Source organism: Gobio gobio (genome assembly GCF_949357685.1).
Source record: "Gobio gobio genome assembly, chromosome: 10".
Lineage (NCBI taxonomy): Eukaryota > Metazoa > Chordata > Actinopteri > Cypriniformes > Gobionidae > Gobio > Gobio gobio.
The window spans coordinates 44,674,727-44,697,302 of NC_137116.1; the positions used below are offsets into that span (position 1 = coordinate 44,674,727).

General features: G+C 39.1%; 1 protein-coding gene across 2 annotated transcripts in view; it reads left to right on the forward strand.

Moving 5' to 3' along the window:
- The window catches only part of trabd2b (TraB domain containing 2B), a 67,260-nt gene that overhangs the window by 30,610 nt on the left and 14,074 nt on the right, over window positions 1-22,576 (forward strand). For both annotated transcript variants that reach the window (XM_079827454.1, XM_079827455.1), the window contains exons 3-4: window positions 14,523-14,669; window positions 18,651-18,825. In XM_079827454.1, coding sequence (XP_079683580.1) covers window positions 14,523-14,669; window positions 18,651-18,825 — 322 coding nt within the window. The remainder of the gene's footprint in view (window positions 1-14,522; window positions 14,670-18,650; window positions 18,826-22,576) is intronic.

Here is a 22,576-nt window from a genome sequence, read left to right on the forward strand (position 1 = left end):
ACAGCATTTAATTAATTTGAAATATACAATTTTTGCAACTGTTTTTATTGTAATTTTTTATTGTTTTAAAGCACCCTAGCTGAATAAAAGTATACATTTCTTAAAACAATCATTCAAAAAGAAACTTTTAAATGGTAGGGTGTCACATAAATGTATTTATCCTCATGTTGTTGGTCATTGTACACATTCAGCACTTCTTTTGTGTTCCGTAGAAGGGGAAAAAAAGGCCACATGTGCTTGAATTGACATGATAAGTAAATAACAGAATTCGAAGCTCCTAACAGCACTATATTATGAATATAATCTAAATGGAGTTCTCCAATAACCTTGCATCATATTCAAAGTGATTCAAAAATACACAAAACACATAAATATACAAATAAATAATGGTATGACAGGCTAATGAAGACTAAAATCAAACAAGACTTAAATGAATGCAAATATAGCTGATCTCTGCAGTTTGGCATGTTTCACTTTGCAAGTTGCCCAGTGGCTTATTTACAAATTGGCCTTGCCCTCACCTGTGGAACATTCTTATAAAGTAATAAACGTCTTTTTGGTTTGGAGACTTGGGCATGGCCAAGAGAAAGTACGATAGAGAGAGAGACACTAAGAATGAAAAAAAGGGGATAGAGAAGGAGAAATAGTAGGAGAAAGAGGTAGAAACTTTGAATCCCACTTTCTAATTAAGACCAGCACATAGTCAAAGAGGCGCTCTGTTTGTGTGTGTGTGGGTCTGTCTGCCTGGCTCAATCTCTGCTTGGCTCTCTCGGTCTCTTTTCCTTGAGTTCATCCTGTCGTCTGTCTGTCTGTCTATGTCGGTCTTATCCCTCTTTCCATTTCCCTCTCTCTCCGTCTCATACACAGGGTAAGATAAGGATCCAGCCAGCTGTAGAAACGGAAGCACTGTCTGTCTATGTGTGTGCGTCTATTTCTGTACGTGTGTGCGTAGTGGATGTGTTCTTGGATGTGGGACTCCGAGAGAGTAAAAATGCTCTTGTTCCTGCCGAAACACTGGCTGTGACTCCCCGTCTTCATCTGCTTCTAATTCACACTCTCCTCTGCCAAGCTACCCGCTCCCTCGCTCTGTGTAGTGATGGGTGTGGAGGAGAGAGAAAGAGCTGACATGATGTATTCTGATGATCTGAAAGAGAGCTGGGCTTTGTCTGAGAAGGCGGCCCGAGCCGGCATGCACCTCACACACAAACCTTTGAAGCCGTTTTAGTGAAGACGTCTCATAGATGCAATGGTTTTCATGAATTTTTTTTTTTTACTATACACCTAATCCGAAGCCTTACAGTTGACATTATTAGATTTAAAGCAAAATATGATTTGGCAGATTTATGAACATCTCTATTAATGAAATCCCAAACCTGTTGTTCTACAGGTTTCAATATATTGGTAACAACATATTTTTGTTATTTTTTTATAATAGTAAGGACATTTTGGGACCCACCTCTTCACATCTGCGTCCTGATCACTCTATTGGGCTTTACGTTAAATTAAAATAAAAATTAAAAAAAGTATTTTATTTCTGCAAAACTGTTTATTTTGAAATAAAATACAAATGATTTAATATTTTATATATGTATATATATATATGTGTGTGTGTGTGCGCGTGTGTTTTATATGTGTGTTTTTTTTGTGTTTTATATATATATATATATATATATATATATATATATATATATATATATATATATATATATATATATATATATATATATATATATGTTGTCACCGATATATTGAAACCTGTATAACAACAGGTTTGGGATTTCACTAATAGAAATGTTCATAAATCTGCCAAATCATATTTTGCTTTAACACACACACACGCACACGTACACACACACGCACGCACCAAAATAAAGAATAAAATAGATTTTCTTTCTTTTTTAATCCAGTGACACAGAATGGGACCCCCTGAAAATGTATTGTTTTTTTATCTGTATGCGTCTGTATAAATACACATGAGTGTGTGTTACACAGTGGGCCTTGGGATGGTGAGAGCCAACCCAGAGCCAACAGAGAGCGAAAGCACGAGAAATGTATGACATAAGACTGCTCAAGCACTCTGTACATATTTTCCATCAGGAAAAAAAGTGTCACTTCATTCTGGTTTCAGACTCTGAATGCACTCCAGCCAGCACTGAGCGAGCGCTGGCTCCTCCACCGAATCACACGGTGCGTCTGTGCGCCAGTCTGTGAAAGCTCCATCAATATCTACTCCGGCTCAGACAGCTTGTTCTTGTTGCAGTCTGTACGCACATGTTGACAGGAACCTTTCGTGCTGTAACGGAATACATTGAAATTGACAGAGAAGGCTGACCCCTTTGGATGAGTGAAGTTGCCTTTGTACACACACACACACACTCATATGCATTCAACACACATGTTCATGCTCCTTATGTGACAGCACACACTTCCATGTTTTCTGTCATCAGGTCACGTACTGTACACACAGGACTCAGTCAAGACAACATATGCCTGCCATTAGCCAAACATGCACACATTTTCTCTGGCTCTCCTCTAGTCTGAGAGACAGTGGCCTGCAGGCCGTGCTGGCACAGTCCATGTGTGAAATTGGACTTTTCTGCAAAGATTTGCCGTGAAATGCTGTGTTTGTTTGGGCTTAGGCTGCATTAGTGCGCCTGGTATGACACAAAGTCACATCCAGACAGTCTTACGCTGTCCTAAGTGTCAAACCCTCTGTCTTCAATCTCCATCTGAGTTTATCCTTAACAGCTGTATCCGTGACATGCAACAAAAGCTTTTGTTGGTCGCCTGGTTTCTATTTTTTGTAATGCTGTGGAGCTCCACCCACAGTGAAATCTTATTGGTCCATAATCATGCTCCAAGTAAGTATACAATAAAGATCAGATATGTTTTGATCAGTGGTGTTTGGATTCATTTCTTTGACATGTTCAGGTTCTAGATGACTAGTCTATTCTTGGTCTATGGTTAGACGTCTATGACATTTTCAGTGACAGCTCAAATATTGCCTTGTTTTAGCCTAGACGCCAGGGCTGTGTTTGGACGGCTATTTAAACGCAAAATTGCTTGCTGGGTAATATTATATTTATTGTGATAATTTGTTTTCCCGCCATTGAAAATCCATTCACTCAAATCTTTGACAGTTCAAAAAGCTTATAACACTGTAAAAGAAATATGAATTGATCATTGGATTAAATCACTCACTTGTGGAATAAAGGCCCCCTGAAAATCAAAATGGACGTTTTTTAGCTTTTAGTATGACTATGTTAGCCTTACACCGTGTCCCCCTAACTACACGCAACGCGATAAGATTCAAACGATAAGCATCTTGTCTGTCCACACCAGACACGACTACGAGATGCGACAAATCAATCAAAAACCACAGCCAATCAGAACCACGTGTGGGCGGAGCTCTTGCAGCAAGTGTACGGCACCGGAGATTAATCTTGACGGCACTCACAAGGAAATGGATAAGTACATGATCAAATTCACTAATATTACACCATTTAAACATTACTAAAATACATACTGAGTCACTAAAACAATCTTTGTCATAGAATATACTTGTTTGATCACAGTTTGAACGTTCTTGTTTCCATTTGTTTAATTTCTAGATCTGAGGTAAATTATCCATTGTTGCTTTTAGTACGACTACAAAGCTGAGCACTAAATGATATTCAAAGTCACATTACACGCGTTTAACATTAAATAAAGTACATAAACATTACCTGAGATAACCATGTTTTGTGTTATTATTCCAGCCGCGACGTCGCAGAAATAGAAACCGTTTCTAAAATAGAATCATTGCGTGTCAAAAAGGACAAAAACTCTAATTAATATGGAAAATATACATTTTATCGCGTGCTGCGTCGCGTGTAGTTAGGACACGGTGTTAAGGTTAGGAATAAGCTGGTGTGTTCCAAAACAATGTCAAAATTTGCATTGAGGAGATAAAGCATTCAAAACTTACAAGTATCTCACTTCCGTTAAAATGGATCGCAGATTTTTATGACATAGCCACGGACTTCAGCTTCTCATCACATCTTCTGTCCAATCAAATGCTCTCTAGAATCTGAGGCACCCGCCCCCTACACTGTAAATAGACGCTGATGCTGCGGCTGAAATCGGTCAGTTGTTCACACATTTACTAATTTCTACATGGTGAAAGGCACATAGCGCACTATACGTGCGATAGGAATCGATTCAGACAGTGTAAATATGCTTTCAGTTGAGGTGAATGAAGTCTGATAAATGGTTAGAGATTAGGAGGAAACTGTGGCTTTACCAAACAGAAAGGCTTTAATTAAACTGTCATATTAACAAAACGCTAAAGGGGAGGAGCTGCTTACAGCTGGAGCCGTTTCAGGGGAAATTACGTCAACACATTGAATAATGCTGCACGTTTCAAGGCACTTCAGTGGGCCTTTAATTTACAAAGTTTTTAGGAATTTTTTGAAAGGTCAAAGTTTTGGGTGAATGGACTTTCATTGGAGGGACAGAAATGTCATAGGTTTCATTAAAAATATCTTTGTTTTAAAGATGAACGAAAGAGTTTGGAAGTGGAACAACATTAGAGTGAGTAATTGATGACAGAACTTTCATTTTTGGGTCTTTAATGATACTGTTATTGAATAAAGCAATGCTTTCTTTTCAACTACTTGGTCTATTTTCTCTTTCAGCCAAAACTAAAGTGGCATTTTATGGCATTTTTGGCCGAAAAGGAAAATCATCAGTGCATCCTACAGTAAAAACCACATGTGCTGACTATACAATCACACTCAGATTCGGCCAACATTACTGGACACACTCACACACACATGAAAGGAAAATGGCACAGGAAGGGCAGAGAGTAGATGAAAGGAGAATAAACATTATGATGAGGATGAATCATAGAGAGAAGGAGAGGGAGAAAGGACGTGATGTTGATAAGACTGCAGGTTTGGATGGGGAGCGGGCCGAGCGGCCCATCTGCGCTCCAGATCTCATCTGTGACTGTGACTCTGAGCAGGAGAACATGACACACTGTCACTGTCTGCTTCTCATTTAGTCTCTCTCAAACACACACAGGTCTGTCTATGAATGAACAGCAGCAGTAGGAGGCTTTTCCCCTCAGTTTCCTCAGCACATTTATCTTCATATTAAAACTTATGGGTTGCACTCATGTTTCAGCACACCCTCCAGCAAGAGTTTGTGAAAGCTACAAATCCCTCAAGGAGAATTACGCTGTTTGAGGGCATTAAACGGACAAAAGCCTGTCCTGTAGATAAGAGAGAAGTTGGAAGGACTCTCTCAGTGTCTTTCTTTGTCTTTCTCTCTCGTTCTGCTCAGGAATGAGCATCATATGGTTTAGATGCTATCAGATGCCCCAGGGTCTGATAAAGAGCAGTGGGAGTCAGTTATCTCTCTCAGTGGGAGGGGCCACTATCTTTAGAATGTGAAAGGATCAATGCAAGAGTGCAGGACACGCGCACACACACACACACACACACACACACACACACACACACACACACACACACACACACACACACACACACACACACACACACACACACACACACACACACACACACACACACACACACACACACACACACACACACACACACACACACACACGTGCACACACGTGCACACTTTATCAATTTAGTTTATCAATCATGAGGAATTTTCATTGATTTCTATTGTCTATATACTGAGCCTTTTTTCATTATTATATATTTACATTAAACAGATTTAGTATTTTATCTGGTCTTTAGCCCTATTCTGACAAGAGACTAATTTCAACCAAATTTGTGCTTGGTGATTACTTGGTGATTTTAATACCATCCAAATCAAGCATGTGTATTGTGCAAATTACCAACAGTTTTTTTTTTGGGGTGGGGGGGTGGTCATCTTTTCCCCTCAGTGTGCTTTTTTCCCCCCAGTTCTCATTATGTGGCCTGGTGCACCTTCATTACGGATTAAGGCATGTTTGGCAACTTTCTGACTAAAATTAAAGTACTTAAACCAATAAAGGAAGCTCACTGACCACTAGTAATGTTCAAAAGTTTGGTGTTAGTAATATTTTTTTTTAAATAAATGAATACTTTTATTCAGCGAGAATGCATTAAATGACATTACAGGAATTTGTAATGTCAAAAATATTTCTATTTCAAATAAATGCAGTTCTTTTACAATTTTAGTTCATAAAAATACTGAAAAAAAAATCATGGTTTCAATTAAAATATTAAGCAATACAACTGTTTTCAACATTTATAATAAGAAATTTGAGCACCAAATCAGTCTATTAAAATTATTTCTGCAGGATCACGTCACACTGAAGACTGGAGTAATGGCTGCTAAAAAAAAAATTGCCATCAGGAAATAAATTTCATCAAATTACAAAATTTCAAATACATTAAAAAATATATTTGAAATTGCATATACATTTTTCACAATATTCCTGTATTTTTGATCAAATAAATGCAGCCTTGGTTAGCATAAGAGACTTAAAAAAAAAAAAAATTTAAACGACCACAAAATATTGAGTGGTACAGTGTCATACGTCTCTGTTTATTTCAGGGCTTTGTGATGCATGCACATCCATGGCACTTGACCTTCCATAACACCCACATCCAGAGATACACAGATCGCAATCTCGCCCGAGTCAGTATGAAAACACAAGCGTTGTATGTTAAACTGTAATGTCGTTTAGAAAACCAATCCTGTCCCAACAGTGCTCCCCCACTACAAGTCAAGCAAAACCTGACTCTCTCTCTCACACACAGGGGTTAATAAATGTCCTAAAGCCCCATGCAGCTCAGCTCATCTCTACTGGCATGTTTATTCAGAGCGCTGGGCTTTCAGGAGGCTGAATTTTATTTGACCTCTGACCTCTCTCAACAATGCTCCTCTCCTTCTCTGTTTATTCATCCCTCCATTCCATCTTTCCCTCAGCTCCTAGAGACCGGCCTGAGCGTTTTCCTGTTTCTCAGTGGTGTACCCTTTCACTTTCTCTATACGTTTCATACTCTCTCGTTCCATTTTTTTCTCCTCACAGCACAGAAGCAGCTGGAGCGCTGAGCAACAGTTGATTATTTTCCTGCTCTTTCGTCTTGTTTTCTTTTTTTTGTTTGAAGGGAAAGAATGGCTGAAGATTCCGCTACCGGTGCTGCCAAGTCAAATGGCAAAGTTTGTTTTTGGACAAGTGCAAAAAGAGAGAGAGAGGGTGTGGGAGAGAAAATAAAAGAGAGGAAAAGAGAAACTCTCTCCATGATCTTATTAAACAGACACAGATGGCCACTGCAGGATGACAGCGGGTTCAAGACAGAGACTGACAGGATGGAGACGACTGCATCATGGAGAGATTAGACAGAGAGATGAAGAGATTTGTCTGGCAAGCCAGGAAGGAGAGGAAAACCAAACTGCACCAATGTGCTACCAAACTTCTCTTGGCAGTAATTTATAGACTCCTGGACTAAAAGAAAAGACAAGACAAGGGAAGCATGTCAAATTAGGAAGCTTATGCTGCAAAGAGTCTGTTCGGTTTCTTTAAGGCAATGCATGAACCACTTACCTCTAAATACTCACAGAAAAAAATATATTTTTCAGTCAAAAGGAGACGAAAATCAACTTTTTGATGTTTTTTTGCATCTGATGGGATGTTTCCAAACAGTAAGAAAAAAAATGCAGAATTTACACAAAATGGTTTAGAAGAATGTCAAAACAATATTAAAATCTCACCTTCTTTGATTCAGGATTGTGTCATTGGAAATTGAATTGAGAATGTATGGAAGCTTGTTTCCGCCACAGAATAAAACAATTGCGACTTTTTATCTCACAATTGTGATTTTACATCTCGCAATTCTGGCTTTTTTTTCCTCAGAATTGAGAGACATAAAGTCAGAATTAAGAGTTAGAAAGTCAGAATTGTGAGGGGAAAAAAGACAATAAAAAAAAAAGAGGGAAAAAAGATTTGCGCGATATAAACTTGCAATTCAGGCTTTTTTCTCAGAATTGCGAGTTTATATCTCACAATTCTGACTTTATATCTTGCAATTGCGTGTTATAAAATCCGAAATGCTTGATATAAAGTCGCAATTGCGTTATTAAGTCAGAATTGCGAGATATAAACTGGCAATTGTGAGAAAAAAGCCCAAATTGCAAGTTTATATCTCGCAATTCTGACTTTATAACACGCAATTGCGAATTTATATAAAGCAGATCTGAGAAAAAAAGTCAGAATTGCGAGATAAAAAGAAGCACTTACCTTTTTTATTTTTTATTCTGTGGCAGAAACAAGCCATGATGAGGAGATAAGAATGCCTTTTAAACTTCAAATTAAAATGCAAGCAGAATTAAAATTCTAATTGAATTCAACTTTGAATTTTAGGAAGTACGATTAAAATGGAACAAATACACACACAAAATAATGGCACTAAAGGTGGTTCTTTGGCTCGTAATCATAGGGGAACCACTTTTGGTTCTGTATGTATGCACCAAATCTTGGTGCTTCAGTGGTTCTTCACTGGTTCTTTGGGATGACTGAGGTGCTATATAGCACCGCTCCATATACAGAACCTGTTAAGATATGGTGCTATATAGCACCAAAAGTGGTTCCCCTATGAGCCAAGAACCACTTTTAGTGCCATATAGCACAATTTTTTTTGTGTAGATGCAAAGAAATTAATATAACGGTGTACATTTTAATGGACTAATTGATGATATTATAATTATAATAGTTCATTAAATATAAAAAAATAAATAGATTACAATTTTGATATTTTTATAAAGTTAACTGAAACAATGTGGTGGAAATTTTGTCTGTGGGGGTATTGTTTTTTCAGTTCAAATTCACACTCAAGAATTGAAAGCGAACAATGCTTACATCTGAATTTCCCCAGCCCTGCTGTGAAAAACATGTTCTGCTGAAAGATTAGAAACTAAACACTTTATGCCATATATTATGTTTCGAGTTATCCCAAACTAATCAAAACGAAATGCACTATATCTCTGTGACATGTAGGGGGCAGTCAAGAGTGAGAACAAAAGTGCAGGGATAAATATGGCAAGAAAGAGAGAACCTCTAATTAATGAGCAATAAAAGAGCAAGTGTCATCCACAAGATGTTGGTTTGAAGCGGTCAGCTGTGCTGTTTTTCCTTTTCTGTTTGGATACTTTGTGCTGATTTTGGCTCGCACTGCCTACCAACTGCACCTGTGCCCATCTGCACTTTTCCCATAATGCCTCTGAGTAAAAAAGATGAAATCACTTCCAGCTGTGGTGCACATGCGTTTGCAGCCAGCTATTATTTATTTTGCCATCCTCTCTCCCTCCATCCCTCTGTTCTACCTCAGAACTTTCCATAAACAACAATGAAGACAAGCGAGTCGAAAAATTGAATGAAGAAAGAGACCCCAAAAAATTAAGGTGTGAGAGCTGTATGTTGGTCTGTATGTAGAAGATCTGGCCAGCTGACCTAAAAAAGAAGTCCGCTGGACCACTGACGTGAACAAGAAGTCAACTGCTTACACGTGTCAATGAAATAGCATGTTTCTTTTTCCTCCTCTCATTTGGGAACATTACATGGGAATTAACATTCTTTTCTTTTGTGTTACCCTCCCTCACTTGGACTTTTTCTTTATTTATTCTCTCCAAACCGCTAATGAAATTTTGGAATGCAATGCTTGGGAGAAGGTAAGACGTTCCAAAAGCAGGCTGGGTTCTCCAAACTTTCTGTGTTTAATCAGTCCGTGAGACTCTAGCCCCGTTTACACCTATTATCCGTTTCGAGTGAGCCGATCACAAAAAGGAAGTTATCACCACTGTTTCTTCCAAATATACCTTTTAGATTTATTTATATCTAAATCTTAACACTTGTATTCAGCGTCATCTTGTTTTAAACTGACCTCCAAAACGGATGTTATTATCAGATGTAAACGGGGCCTCTCACATGTCAAGAATCACACAGAAGAGTCCATCTGGGTAGATCGCACACCTACCACCCTGTGAAATCTCCATTACCAGAGAGAAAGCAATGTGAAAATATGCTTTTGTTTAGCCCAAGAAATGCTAAAGGGTGTTCACACTTCAACAAATGGAACATTCTCACACACTTTAGCCATCCTTCATCCCACATACACACACACACACACACAAAACATCAGGCCTTAATGTCTGCGCTCTCTTACACTCCGTCCATCAAATGAACAGCAGAGGGGCGCAGAATGAGCCAATTCTCTTTCCTGGCTCGCTTTCGTCCACGCCGTCCCATCCTTTAATCCCTCTATCTATCACATCCCAGTTGTCCTTTCATCTCTCAATTTCTCACATGGAATATGCTTAAGGTTAAGGGAAACTCCTCATTTTTTGGCGCCAGCACAAAAGAGAGGCAGATGGGTCAGACACCCGTCTCCTAATCTAAACGTGCCATGGCCGCTGCAGCAGCTGGCATCACTATAAAGCTCCCATGTGTGGGCACATACCCTAGCACACGGAGCCAGAGCACATCTGCACAGGAGGGCAACACCCAACATGACATGGCAACGTAAAAAATGAAGACAATAAAACAACACACGCAATATACCGAAATAAATGGTCGGCGATTACAAGGCCGGCAGGGGGTCGGCTCAGAGCGCTGGCTGGATGTGAAGTGCGATAGATGGAGTGCATTCGTGCTGTTCTGGTGCTGGTTTGATCGTGGTCCATTTCGGGATTACCGCACTGGCGGAGTGACAAAGATCTGCACAGCACTAGGCTGAAAATAGAATTGTTTAAAAAATGTTTAATAGATTAAATAGTATCCATTACCCCACACTGACATCATGCCCAGGTTGGGAAAGCTACTCAAACAGTGTTGTTATAGTTAAATAATACTATTCAAAATATTTTTCTTTATTTGAAATAAAGCTTAAATAAAATATAAATATATATTAGAATAAAAATGTTAAACTTAAACTTAAGAAAAAAAAACAGAAAAATATGAATATATAGAAATATTTTAATAGAAATGTTATAGTAATTTGTTAAATGACTAAAACTTTAACTAAAATGAAAACTGAAATAAAAAAAAAGAAATTTTACAGTTTTTCTCAGTCTCTTTGGTACATTTCTCAGATCAGAATTTAAATTCTCAAAACTATCTGTTTAATCTTCACCTCTTTGTGTCACTTGTGCACATCAAAAAAGCAGTTTCTCATTTCTTTGAACAAGTGGCAAATGCTGTGGTACATTCATCCAAATTATTATGTACAATTCTCTGCTGTTTCCTACATTATCAAATGCTTATGTCATGTTGATCAAAATGTATTATAATGGGTCTCTGTTGAATAGTCTCACCCCCCCCACAACATTTAGGCATTAGTTCATAGCATAAGCCTTTACATGCAAAATGGTTGAACAAGTTGTCATAATATGTCAAGCACATTTCTATACATTTCCATTAGACTTTTTTTCTAAAGATATTCATTGTGATGTGGATGAGAATTTGTGGCCCAACAGACAGGAACATCAGGAGGTGTAGGAAGACTGCACTGTAATTCCTACAGCACTGCATGTGCACTTTTGCTTAAGGAGATTGTCCTATGTTCACATTTCTACTTTTGTTTTCTTTGTGCCATGCAGTGCTGTCTTTTCCTTTCTGTATCGCAATGACATGGTCTGTCAACAAATTACAGTACAAACAGTAAAAGCGTGAATGTGAATCTTGTCCAGTCTCTTGCAATCAAACTCCCACATACACTAAGGAGTAACCAACAATTTACAATAATTGTCATCAAAACTTTAGCCATAGTTTACATCAGAACATCCCTCCAGAGTATAGTTATATTGACAACATGACTAAGCAATTTGACTGTCTTATCCGTACACAATGACACAAGGACTTGTCGTTCTGATGGCACTGACATGTTCATTGACACAGATATTTACTTTTGAACGATGAACTAAGGATTTTGAGCAAGAGACTGGCTTTTGCAGGTAATCCATGGTGTTTTGCTATTTGTACGAATTATTTTGAGAAATGCACTTACTGTTTTGCAAATGTCGAGGAAGATTCGAGAAATGTTCCAAAGCGACTGAGAAAAACTGTAATAAATACTATGATAGTATATTAATAATACTAAAACAGCAATGCTCAAAGAAAGGTATAACTAGCTAATTTAAAAACTACTTTAAACAAAAAATAAACTGAGTTACACTATAAACTCCAGGGAAAAGTAGCTTACTACAATGACGCAAATTAATGTTTTTTTCATAACTATCATTTTAATTTTAGTGTGCAAATCTGTTTAGTTAAAACATATTCAAAATAGGTATAAAAACATGTGGCCATATGTTGTGCATAACAATGTGGCATTGCTTCACAGACAGACAGAGACAGACGGACAGACAGACAGATAGATGCTAGGGTTAGGCTACGATTCTCAAACTTTTAAACAAAGTGATGTTAAGCTTGGTTTGCTATTGGCAATGCTTACAGTGTAGACCAAGCACACCGGACTAGTGAGCAGAACAGCATTTTGTATTTCATTCCCAGTGCTAAAGAGAACAGCATAGACTCTCATTTCCAACCTTTCTGCATGAGGCAGGGACTAAATCTTCTGTAGCCTTTAAGCTAGTACATAAATCAATCAGCATCACTGCTTTCATTGACCATTTTCATTACTGAATTTCTGTCACACACGCTCACAAACACATCCTCTCTGTAAATCTCCAAGGCAATTAGTGTGACGGGATCCAGCCAGAATAGAGAGGTGTAATCAAGTACACAAATCAACTGACCACACAGGATCGGGTATGGACGTGTTAGCCAGCAGAATGCACGGCAGTGTGAAATTCGATCTACCGTTCCATGCAAAATAACAGAAAACCTACCCCCTCCCATCTCTAACGGGCTGTGCTGTCAAAACGCTTAACTTTGATTGACAGCCAGAGTCGAGCGAGTCAGCCAATCAGGCATGGTGTGGGAGCGGAGAGGGCGGGAGTGTGAAGTTTAACCCCAGGAGTCTGGGACAGCTGCAGTGTCACTGTGGTCTGTGGCTGTTGCACATAGGGTTGGGAACCGAGAACCGGTTCTTATTCAGAACCGAAACTGATTTTTGAAAAATACCAGAACCGCGCGAAATTCCTAAGTTTCGGTTCCGAAAACGGTTCTGGTGCAATGTGTGTGCGAAGCGCTGGAAGCGTATCCTTTCATAGCGAGTGACAGCCAGTGTTGCCAAGTCCGTGGTTTTCCCGCTTTCCCGTTTTCCACTGTTGCCGCGGGCTGTGTTTCATGTCCGCGAGTTGAAGCGATTGTGCAATTGTGCGGGTTTTGTTGTGAAAACCTGGCAACCCTGGCTCACCTCCTCATGAATATTAATTACGTTGCCTGCCGCTTCCAGGAGTGCAGCAGTTCAGCCTGAAAGCCCTCGCGCTACACATTTACGGTTTTGCGTCAGATATTTTCTCGTTGACCACCAGCATGGCGAAGAGAAAGTCACAAGTATGGATTCATTTCCAAAGAATGAATGATAATGAAGCAAAATGTGAAAAGTTAATAACATGCAAAGGAGGCTGCACTAGCAATTTGACAAAACATTTGCTACAACACAGAGTGCCTCAGGGCTTATACCAGATTTATAGTGTAAGGCCTAAATATATATATATATATATATATATATATATATATATATATGTATGTCAACCGTTGAGTCACCATGGTTTAGGTAAGCGTTTAGGCACAATTACCTTTGTAATGCTGAATTGCAATTTATTATTTACAAGTTCACTGACTGAATAACTGAATTACTATTAAATTAATATACAACTAATTAATAAATATAACTAATAAATATAATTTATAACTTGTTTTTATTCAGAGACAGAGAGATAAAATGTAATAAGACAATTTCAGAGGTGTTCATTTGAAAAACAATGTGTTGCAAGAATGGCTTAATTAATACTGTAATATATGTACAGTTCAGGACTTTTTTGACATTGCCAACCTGTAAATTAATTTTAGAGCAAGTAATAAACACAAAATGGATTGTTTGAGTTGCGTATTGTGCCTTTTTCCTTTACCACTATTTGTGTAATAATTTTAATGGAACCGGAATCGGAACCGGAATCGTTAGGCGGAACCGAAACCGGAACCGGAACCGGAAAATTTCTCACGATTCCCAACCCTAGTTGCACACCATAAATTCTCTCTAAAGAGAGTTTACTTTTTATTTTAATGGGGGCTGTAAATTTACGACCCTTGGACCCTGGAGATAGAGCCGTTTTTAAAGGAGCACTCCCTGTCTTTTTTGTTTCTCTAACATACCTGTTTCTCTAGAAACCGCCTGCTTTACACAACATATTTGTACATGGCAGTATGTTGGCGTAATATTTGGCCGCCTCCAAAAGGAAAAATTTTCATATGGCGTATATTTATAGTGTGTGAATAAATGAAGAGTGCGTTTGTGACTTTATATTGTGTGCGAGGGAGTGAGAATGACTTAACTTGTATATTTTATGTGTTAAAAATGACAAACTGACCCTCTCTGTGTGTGTGTCTGCAGGTGTTGTTTGCTCTGAACCAGACTTTGCTGCAGCATGAGAGTTTGCGTGCAGGCATTTTGCAGGACGCCTTCACTACTGAGGACCTCATCACACACTACAACTGTGGAGACCTCAACTCCATCATCTTCAATCATGACACATCACAGGTACACACACACACACACACACACACACCTGTTCTGTGCATCATGTGAGTATGTGTGTAGTGTAACTGCATGCATGTGATGTATTGAAGTCATTATGAGCTTAAAGTTTGAGCAGCAACAGGTTCCTTCTGATGGATGGCCTATAATTCTCCAATTCACCCTGCATGCTAAGAGATTAAAGCAACGCCACACACACATAGTGAGAGAACGAACATTTCAGGAAAAATGTGAGGGAGCAGTAAGAGGAAGGAGGGAGGGAATTTCTCTCTGTTGTTCTATATTTCCTGCAAAGATCAGACGCAGGGCAGCTAATGGCTTTACTATCTGATAAGGTATCTGTGCTCTCCCTTTCAGTGCTTTATGCCTCTCAGCTTCATTCTCTCTCTCCATTTCGGAAATTATGTAATACATGACTTAGAGCTTGAGTTGAGTTTTCTGCTTGAGTCTCTTCATTACAGACAGAAAGCCAGACTGCATTCAAGGATAATGTATACATATATAATCTTATTTAATGTCAGGTTCCCTCTTTTTACTGAATTTCCTTGACTTTTCCGTAACATTTCCTGTAATTTTGAAAAGTATTTTGAGATACACACACACACACACACCGATCAGGCATAACATTATGACCACTGAGGTCAAGGGAATAACACTGACTAATCTATCCCTTCATCGCGACACCTGTTAGTGAGTGGATATATTAGGCAGCAAGTGAACATTTTGTCCTCGAAGTTGATGTGTTAGAAGCAGGAAAAATGGGATTTGAGCGAGTTTGACAAGGGCCAAATTGTGATGGCTGTGGTCTCTAGACGACGGAGTCAGAGCATCTCCAAAACTGCAGCTCTTGTGGGGTGTTCCTGATCTGCAGTGGTCAGTATCTATCAAAAGTGGTCCACGGAAGGAACAGTGGTGAACCGGCGACAGGGTAATGGGCGGCCAAGGCTCATTGATGCATGTGGGGAGTGAAGGCTGGCCCGTGTGGTCCGATCAAACAGACAAGCTACTGCTGGTTCTGATAGAAAGGTGTTAGAATGCACAGTGCATCACAGTTTGTTGCGTATGGGGCAACAGAGCCACAGACCAGTCAGGGTGCCCATGCTGACCCCTGTCCACAGCCGAAAGTGCCAACAGTGGGCACAGAACTGGACCACGGAGCAATGGAAGAAGGTGGCCTGGTCTGATGAATCACGTTTTCGCTTACCTGGGGAACACATGGCACCAGGAAGCACTATGAGAAGAAGGCAAGCCGGCGGAGGCAGTGTGATGCTTTGGGCAATGTTCTGCTGGGAAACCTTGGGTCCTGCCATCCATGTGGATGTTACTTTCACACGTACCACCTACCTAAGCATTGTTGCAGACCGAATGTGTACACCCTTTCATGGAAATGGTATTCCCTGGTGGCTGTGGCCTCTTTTAGCCCTGCCACAAAGCAAAAATGGTTCAGGAATGGTTCGAGGTGCACAACAAGTTTGAGGTGTTGACTTGGCCTTTAAATCCCTCAGATCTCAATCCAATCAAGCATCTATGGGATATGTTGAACAAACAAGTTCAATCCCTGGAGGCCCCACCTCGCAACTTACAGGACTTAAAGGATCTGCTGCTAACATCCTGACTTTTTCCTGCACACCTTCAGGGGTCTAGTGGAGTCCATGCCTTGAAGGGTCAGGGCTGTTTTGGCAGCAAAAGGAGGACCTATATTAGGATATACATAACACAATATTAGGAAGGTGGTCATGAAAATTTAATTCAATAAAAATATTGGATCCTGGTTTTATCCGTCCATACTCTGGTTTCTGTACGGACCTTGTTCAGATCATTAGCACACTGAAGGTTTTCTAAACTGTCTTATAGGAGAGGAGGAGGAGAGAGAAAGAAAGAGAGTATAAGAGGGCATTACGGGAAAGCCTTCTGTAAAAGTGGTTTGGATGCTTACAGGGGTACAGCAGTTCATCTATCAGTGTCTGAATACAAACACACACACACACAGTGGAGCCAAACGTATGGCTTTCTACACCGCTGCACTTCAGTTCTTTAGTGCACAGCTCAGGCAGGAATCTCTCAGATAAACACACGTGTACAGCCATATTTACCATCTCTGCCTCCCAATTTCCAAACTGTTCTCTCATTAGAGGGGCGAATGGATAAATACACACACACACACATACATAGTATTTAGACGTTCCAGAGCTCTGGATTCTAACAAGAGGCCACCTCACGGTTTCCCTTTTAAGTCTCTCTCGCTTCCTCTGTCCCTGTACCATTATCCATTATCCCCCCCATTTCTGGTGTATGTATAGCCAGTCAAGACATGGGAAACCTTGTGTTTCCGACCATCAATTAGAGCGAAAGGTCCAGAATTGAGCTGCATAACCATATATATTTCCCTAATGCCCTGCTCTTTTCCAAATCTCTCTACACACTTTTCCAATTCTAAAGATGGATTCCAAACATATAGAAGCCTAAGTTTAAAAAAATAAAATGTAATTGCGACTTAAAATGTATAAGTACAAAATGCTGCGGCGATGCTTTTAAAAAGGGCAAATAAATATGATCATGCTACCCCAATATTAGCCTCTACAATGGCTTCCATTTTACCTTAGAATAAGGTTTAAAATTCTATTATTTGTTTATACATTTTTACACAACCAGGCCACACCATATCTCGCAAATTTACTGCTTCCATATAATCATAAAAGAACAATTTGTTCAGAAAACTGAAACCTCCTTGTAGTGCCCAGAATAATGAGTTACCATCAGGTCTGCCACATCCCTGCCGATATTTAAGAAGTTGCTCAAAGCCTATTTAATGATGGGAGCATATATTGTCTAAATGTTCTTAAATGTTGTTTTATTAAATGTGTTCTTTTGTGAATGATTATATAAAGCACTTAGGTCAACTTTGTTTGTGGTTAATAGTGATAAAGAAAGAAAGAAAGAAAAGTAAAATTGTGACTTTATGTATGACATTTGTGACTTTACGATAATTGTGCCTCTTTATCTCATAATTGTGACTTTCTAACTCATACAATGTATAAAAAGTATAACATTTGGCCTATTTTAAACTGTCTCACAATTAACTTTATTTATTTTTAACTCTGAGGCGGCAACTTGCTGTCTTACAATGGTTTGTATACACTACTACCAAGGAAGATTTTTTTTTGCTGTGACAAACCATAAAATCGAGACATGGTGTAGTATATTTCTTTTCTCCACTCTATGAAAAAAAGGTCTTGGTCTAGAAAATTTTCCACACATTTTCCTAACATGGTCATAATGCACTAAATGTAAACAGGAGCCAATGAAATCATACAGAAAACTCTACTTTGAAGCGCTGTGGAGTTTAGAAATCTCACTTAGAAAACCTCAACATTACAAACAGCATTGAAAAGGAAAATAGGAGACAACTTTGTACCATAAAAGCAAAGCTTTTCAAACTACTATTGCAATAATTTATTATGATTTTGATTTACCTTAGTTTAGGACAGAAATGTTATAGTATCATTTTAAATCTAAAAGTGGAAATCAATTAGTTTTTTATTCCATTAATAAAAAAATTGACAAACTCAATCATTTCAAATCGGAAATACGTCACTTAATTTTGGAAAACCAATTCACGGGGACTTAGAAGATGGCGTCTTCATTGTCTTTCCCCAATCTTCCTTTTCTGATTCTCTTCTATTCCTTCTTTGAAGTCTACTTTCCCTTTTCTCCATCCATCTATTCTGTCCATCCCTCTGTATTAATAGCAGACTGTGTAGAGAGACCCGGCCAGCTGTGGAAAGCTTTCTACACACTTAACCCTGCAGCAAATCAATCAGTGCGTATGGAGTCCAAGACAGTAAAACAGCATTTGTAAGTGTGTGTGGCTGTCACGTTCCATAAAGTGGCATAATCTTCTCAGCTGCCCAGTTTCTCACTTATACACAGACTAAGATTCATGCCAGGCCTTTAGTAACACCTCTCTCTCTCTTTCTCTCTCAGCTTCCGCATTTCATCAACAGTTCCCTGCCAGCTCACGAGCGCTTGACAGCGCAGCAGATTGACAGTTACCTGCGGCAGGAGCTCATTTACAAACGCAACGAGCGAATGGCCCGCCGTGTCTCCGCCCTCCTTCAGAGAAGCCCCACCCAAAGCTTCTTTTTTGCTTTTGGAGCTGGTGAGTCACGCAAAACGTATAACCATCACACACATACACACTCCTAACAGCATGAAGATGAGGTCAGTTGACACTGACTAGGAATAGGTCCAGCTCCACATACAAAACAAACGCGCACACACAAACTCCCCCAGATGGCAGTAAAACTAAACGGCCCTCAGAACTTTTCCCACGACTGAGAACACATCACTTACATTCCTATTCTGTGTGCACCTGTGTGTGATTCTCTGTCAGTTTGACAAATGCATACCTAACAAAATACATTCCTGAAAATGATGAATTATGAAATTTTGAATCATCAAAGGGGTTGCATATAGTGCAAGTTTGGGTGTGTAGTATGCTAATTACTAACTCTCCACACACTTTAGAATAACCTGGATTCATTAGAATGAGAATAGAAATGCATGCGTGTACACACCTGTTCTAAATCTAGTGAAAATTTTGAGCAATAACGTTTTGTACACACGTAACTAAGAACACTTGAATGCATTTAATAGTGAATGAGACCCGGTGAGAGGGCTGACAGCTACTCTCATCTGTGAGAGTGTGAGCGGTCTGTTTTAATTTGCATTCCAATCTAATGCTGCTAATGTTTTCTGAGCACTGCATCAAGTCCTGAGGGGTAACTGTGGTGTGTGTGTATGAGCTCACGTTTATGTTTGTGTGACGCTCATTAGCACTGATGGGGTGAATCTGAGGTTTTATACTGGACAAGTGTGTGTGTGTGAGAAGAACCTGTGTCAATTTCTAAGTGGAAGTAGAATCTAAAATGATGATGCCCTTTCATTTTTTGTTTTACAATGAGCTCAAAAAAAATCAGTAAAAGATAAGGACTGTGACAAATATATCTTATACTCTGTGTTCCAGCACGCTAATAGTTGGGCAACTGCAGTGTTAGTTTTTCTGTCTGTCTGTCCCTGGTGTGCTAGTCCTTTCTCTAACTGTGTTTACTCAGAGCTCTTGTTTGAGTTGCTCAGTTTCACTGGAACCATTTCACACAGAGCCTAGTCGGAAATACTGACAGAAAGCAAAAATAGCATCTGTAAACCTGGGCTCGGACGGTTACAGTTAGAGTGCTCCACAAGTTTCTTCAGGGGTGATTAAACTACACACCGTGCTGGTAAAGTGGTTAAACAGGCCATCCATCTTTGCTCCACAGCAAACCTGCCACCCTAGCTTTGTAGACTTTCCAATAGCATGTTTTGATTCAACAGGAAGCCCCTATGGCACAGGCTAGAAGGCTCTTTTGGAAAATCATACATGTGCACTCACACATACCCCCAACCCTGACTCTTAAAAAGAATGCCAAAGCACCTTTTTGTAAAAAGTTTCTTAAAAGTCATCCATGTTCATTGAAAATCTAGTGCTAATGAACGTCACACAAACATAAACGTGTGCTCATACACACCAGTGATGCGCGGGTTGATCCAAAATGAGCGGGTGCCCGCGGCCACCCGCGGTTACCCGCGGTTACGAGTCATCCAAAAATATTTTTAATGATATTCGGGTCACGGTCGGTCGGATCGTCAATAAATCCTTATTTACCTTTTGAATGTGGAGCGTTATTAACTTTTGAATAAATGCTGACGCGGGACAAAATGCCCGATTTCCCAAAACGTTGAACTGAGCAATGCCATTGTACCAGGCTACTTTTAAACGCATTTAAAGTCAGTTTTATGTATTTTCTGAGAGGGGGCGGGATTTTTGTTGGGAAAGTCGGGGGAGAGACGCACACTTCGATTAGACTGGATAAACACATGCAGCATCTTAATTGTTAAGAAAATTAAACGAAATAAATGAATAAATCAAGCCTGTATTACATAACACTAGGCTATATCATACAGCCAGGGCCGGCCCGTGGCATAGGCGGAATAGGCAAATGCTAGGGGCGCCACACATCCATAGGGGCGCCAAAATGTATTACTGGTACTATTTTATTCATATTAATTTGAAATATTAGCTACCAAATAAAGCGCAAAAAAACTTAACTAAGTCATCCGCATTCCCGGTCCGCCTCAATCTCCCCCGCCGAGCTACTTGAAGTGCGTCAGAAATATAACGTGCGATCAGTTTAACGTTGGGAACTTGTTGTGTCGCGTCGCCTCTCGCCGCATCTGATGTAGACAGGATTGCTTTTATTTTTTAGGGTGCTTGGCCGCTCGCGCCAGTTGTAGACACGGTGAAAGTTTCCTGATAATTTATGACAGATGGCCGAATTGTAGTGTCATAAAAAACAGAAGCCCTCTGATGCAGGCAAGATAAGGGAAACGCTGCAAAAATGCTCTTCTTATTTAGTATTTTTGTCTTGTTTCCAGTCTAAATATCTAAAAATTCTTAAACCAAGATGCATTTACTAGATAAGTAAAATAATTTTTTTTCTTAAGTGAGTTTATGCTTAAAACAAGCTAGATTAACTGCCAATGGGGTGAGAAAAAAAATCTTGTTTCTGATTGAAATCTTGTTTCTTGTTTCTGTCCCAAACAGAAATAAGAATTTTTCTCACCCCATTTGGCAGATAATTGTGCTAGTTTTAAGCTAAAACTCACTTAATTTTGATTTTTTTTTTCCCCAGAAAACAAGGAAAAAATTATCTAATGTCATTTTACTAGTAAATACATCTTGATTTAAGAATTTTTTGATGTTTGGACTGGACACAAGAAATAATTACTAAATAAGAAGAGCATTTTTTGCAGTGTTAAGACAGAGGTAAAGTGATGTAATGAATGAACAGTTTATTTAATTGCATAGTAGTAAAATACTAATGTATGCTAATTAATTTCAGTTTTACCTTAAACTATATGCAAGCAGCTGTTCTGGGTTCTCCAGTGGCCACAGATAGTGTATTTAAAAAAATATATATATATCATCTCTTTTTTTAAACGCATGTAATATCACTTTTTTAATAGCCTAATGTTTTTACTCTACAGTTGTGCAGTTTTAAGGGGACATATGGACATTTTAAAATGTATTTGCCGAAATTAGAAATGATATTTATATACAGGTTTATTTAAAATAGCAACATTTTATCTAAATTTCTCAATTTAATTCATGGTGAAAACATAATTGTGCATATTAGTGGAAGTTTGCTGCCATCTACTGGAAAACAAACACTTTTGCTAGTTCTCAATAGTTTGTGCATGAATGCTAGATGCAATTACTTTTTATTTGTGTTTAGGCTGTAATGTGGCGTAGGTGCTATTTTTGTATAGTTTAACTATCATCAGCCTTTTAAAAAAAAAATTAAATAATAATAATATCATGAACATAATGACGGGGTAGAATGGACTGAACATCAAATAAAACAACAACAAATTAAAAAACATCAATACATAAAAAAAAAAAAACAGTACCAGTGTTTCCGCAACGTAGACTGAAAACATGTAGTGCTAAACCTTGATACACGGGGCACCAAGTAAAATCTTGCCTAGGGCAGCAAATTGGTCAGGGCCGGCCCTGCATACAGCATTCAGAAAAATAACAGTTTGCGCTCCTAAGGGCTTTCACACTTTTCCAAATGTTTTCCAAATGTGGGCTGATGAATTCTTCAAGCCGGGTCGAAACATAAACATCGCGTTCATCAATAATATGCATCTGGAGCTGAAATGGAAAATGATGGGCCGCCGCAAGAACTTCCTGCTCTCGCTGCTGCACCTCTGAGCGCACCACGCCAGGGCCTGAAACATTTTCTCAATGGCCCAATGAGCTACGATGAGCATTTACTACTTTTAAAAAATGCGGGTCAGGAAGCGGG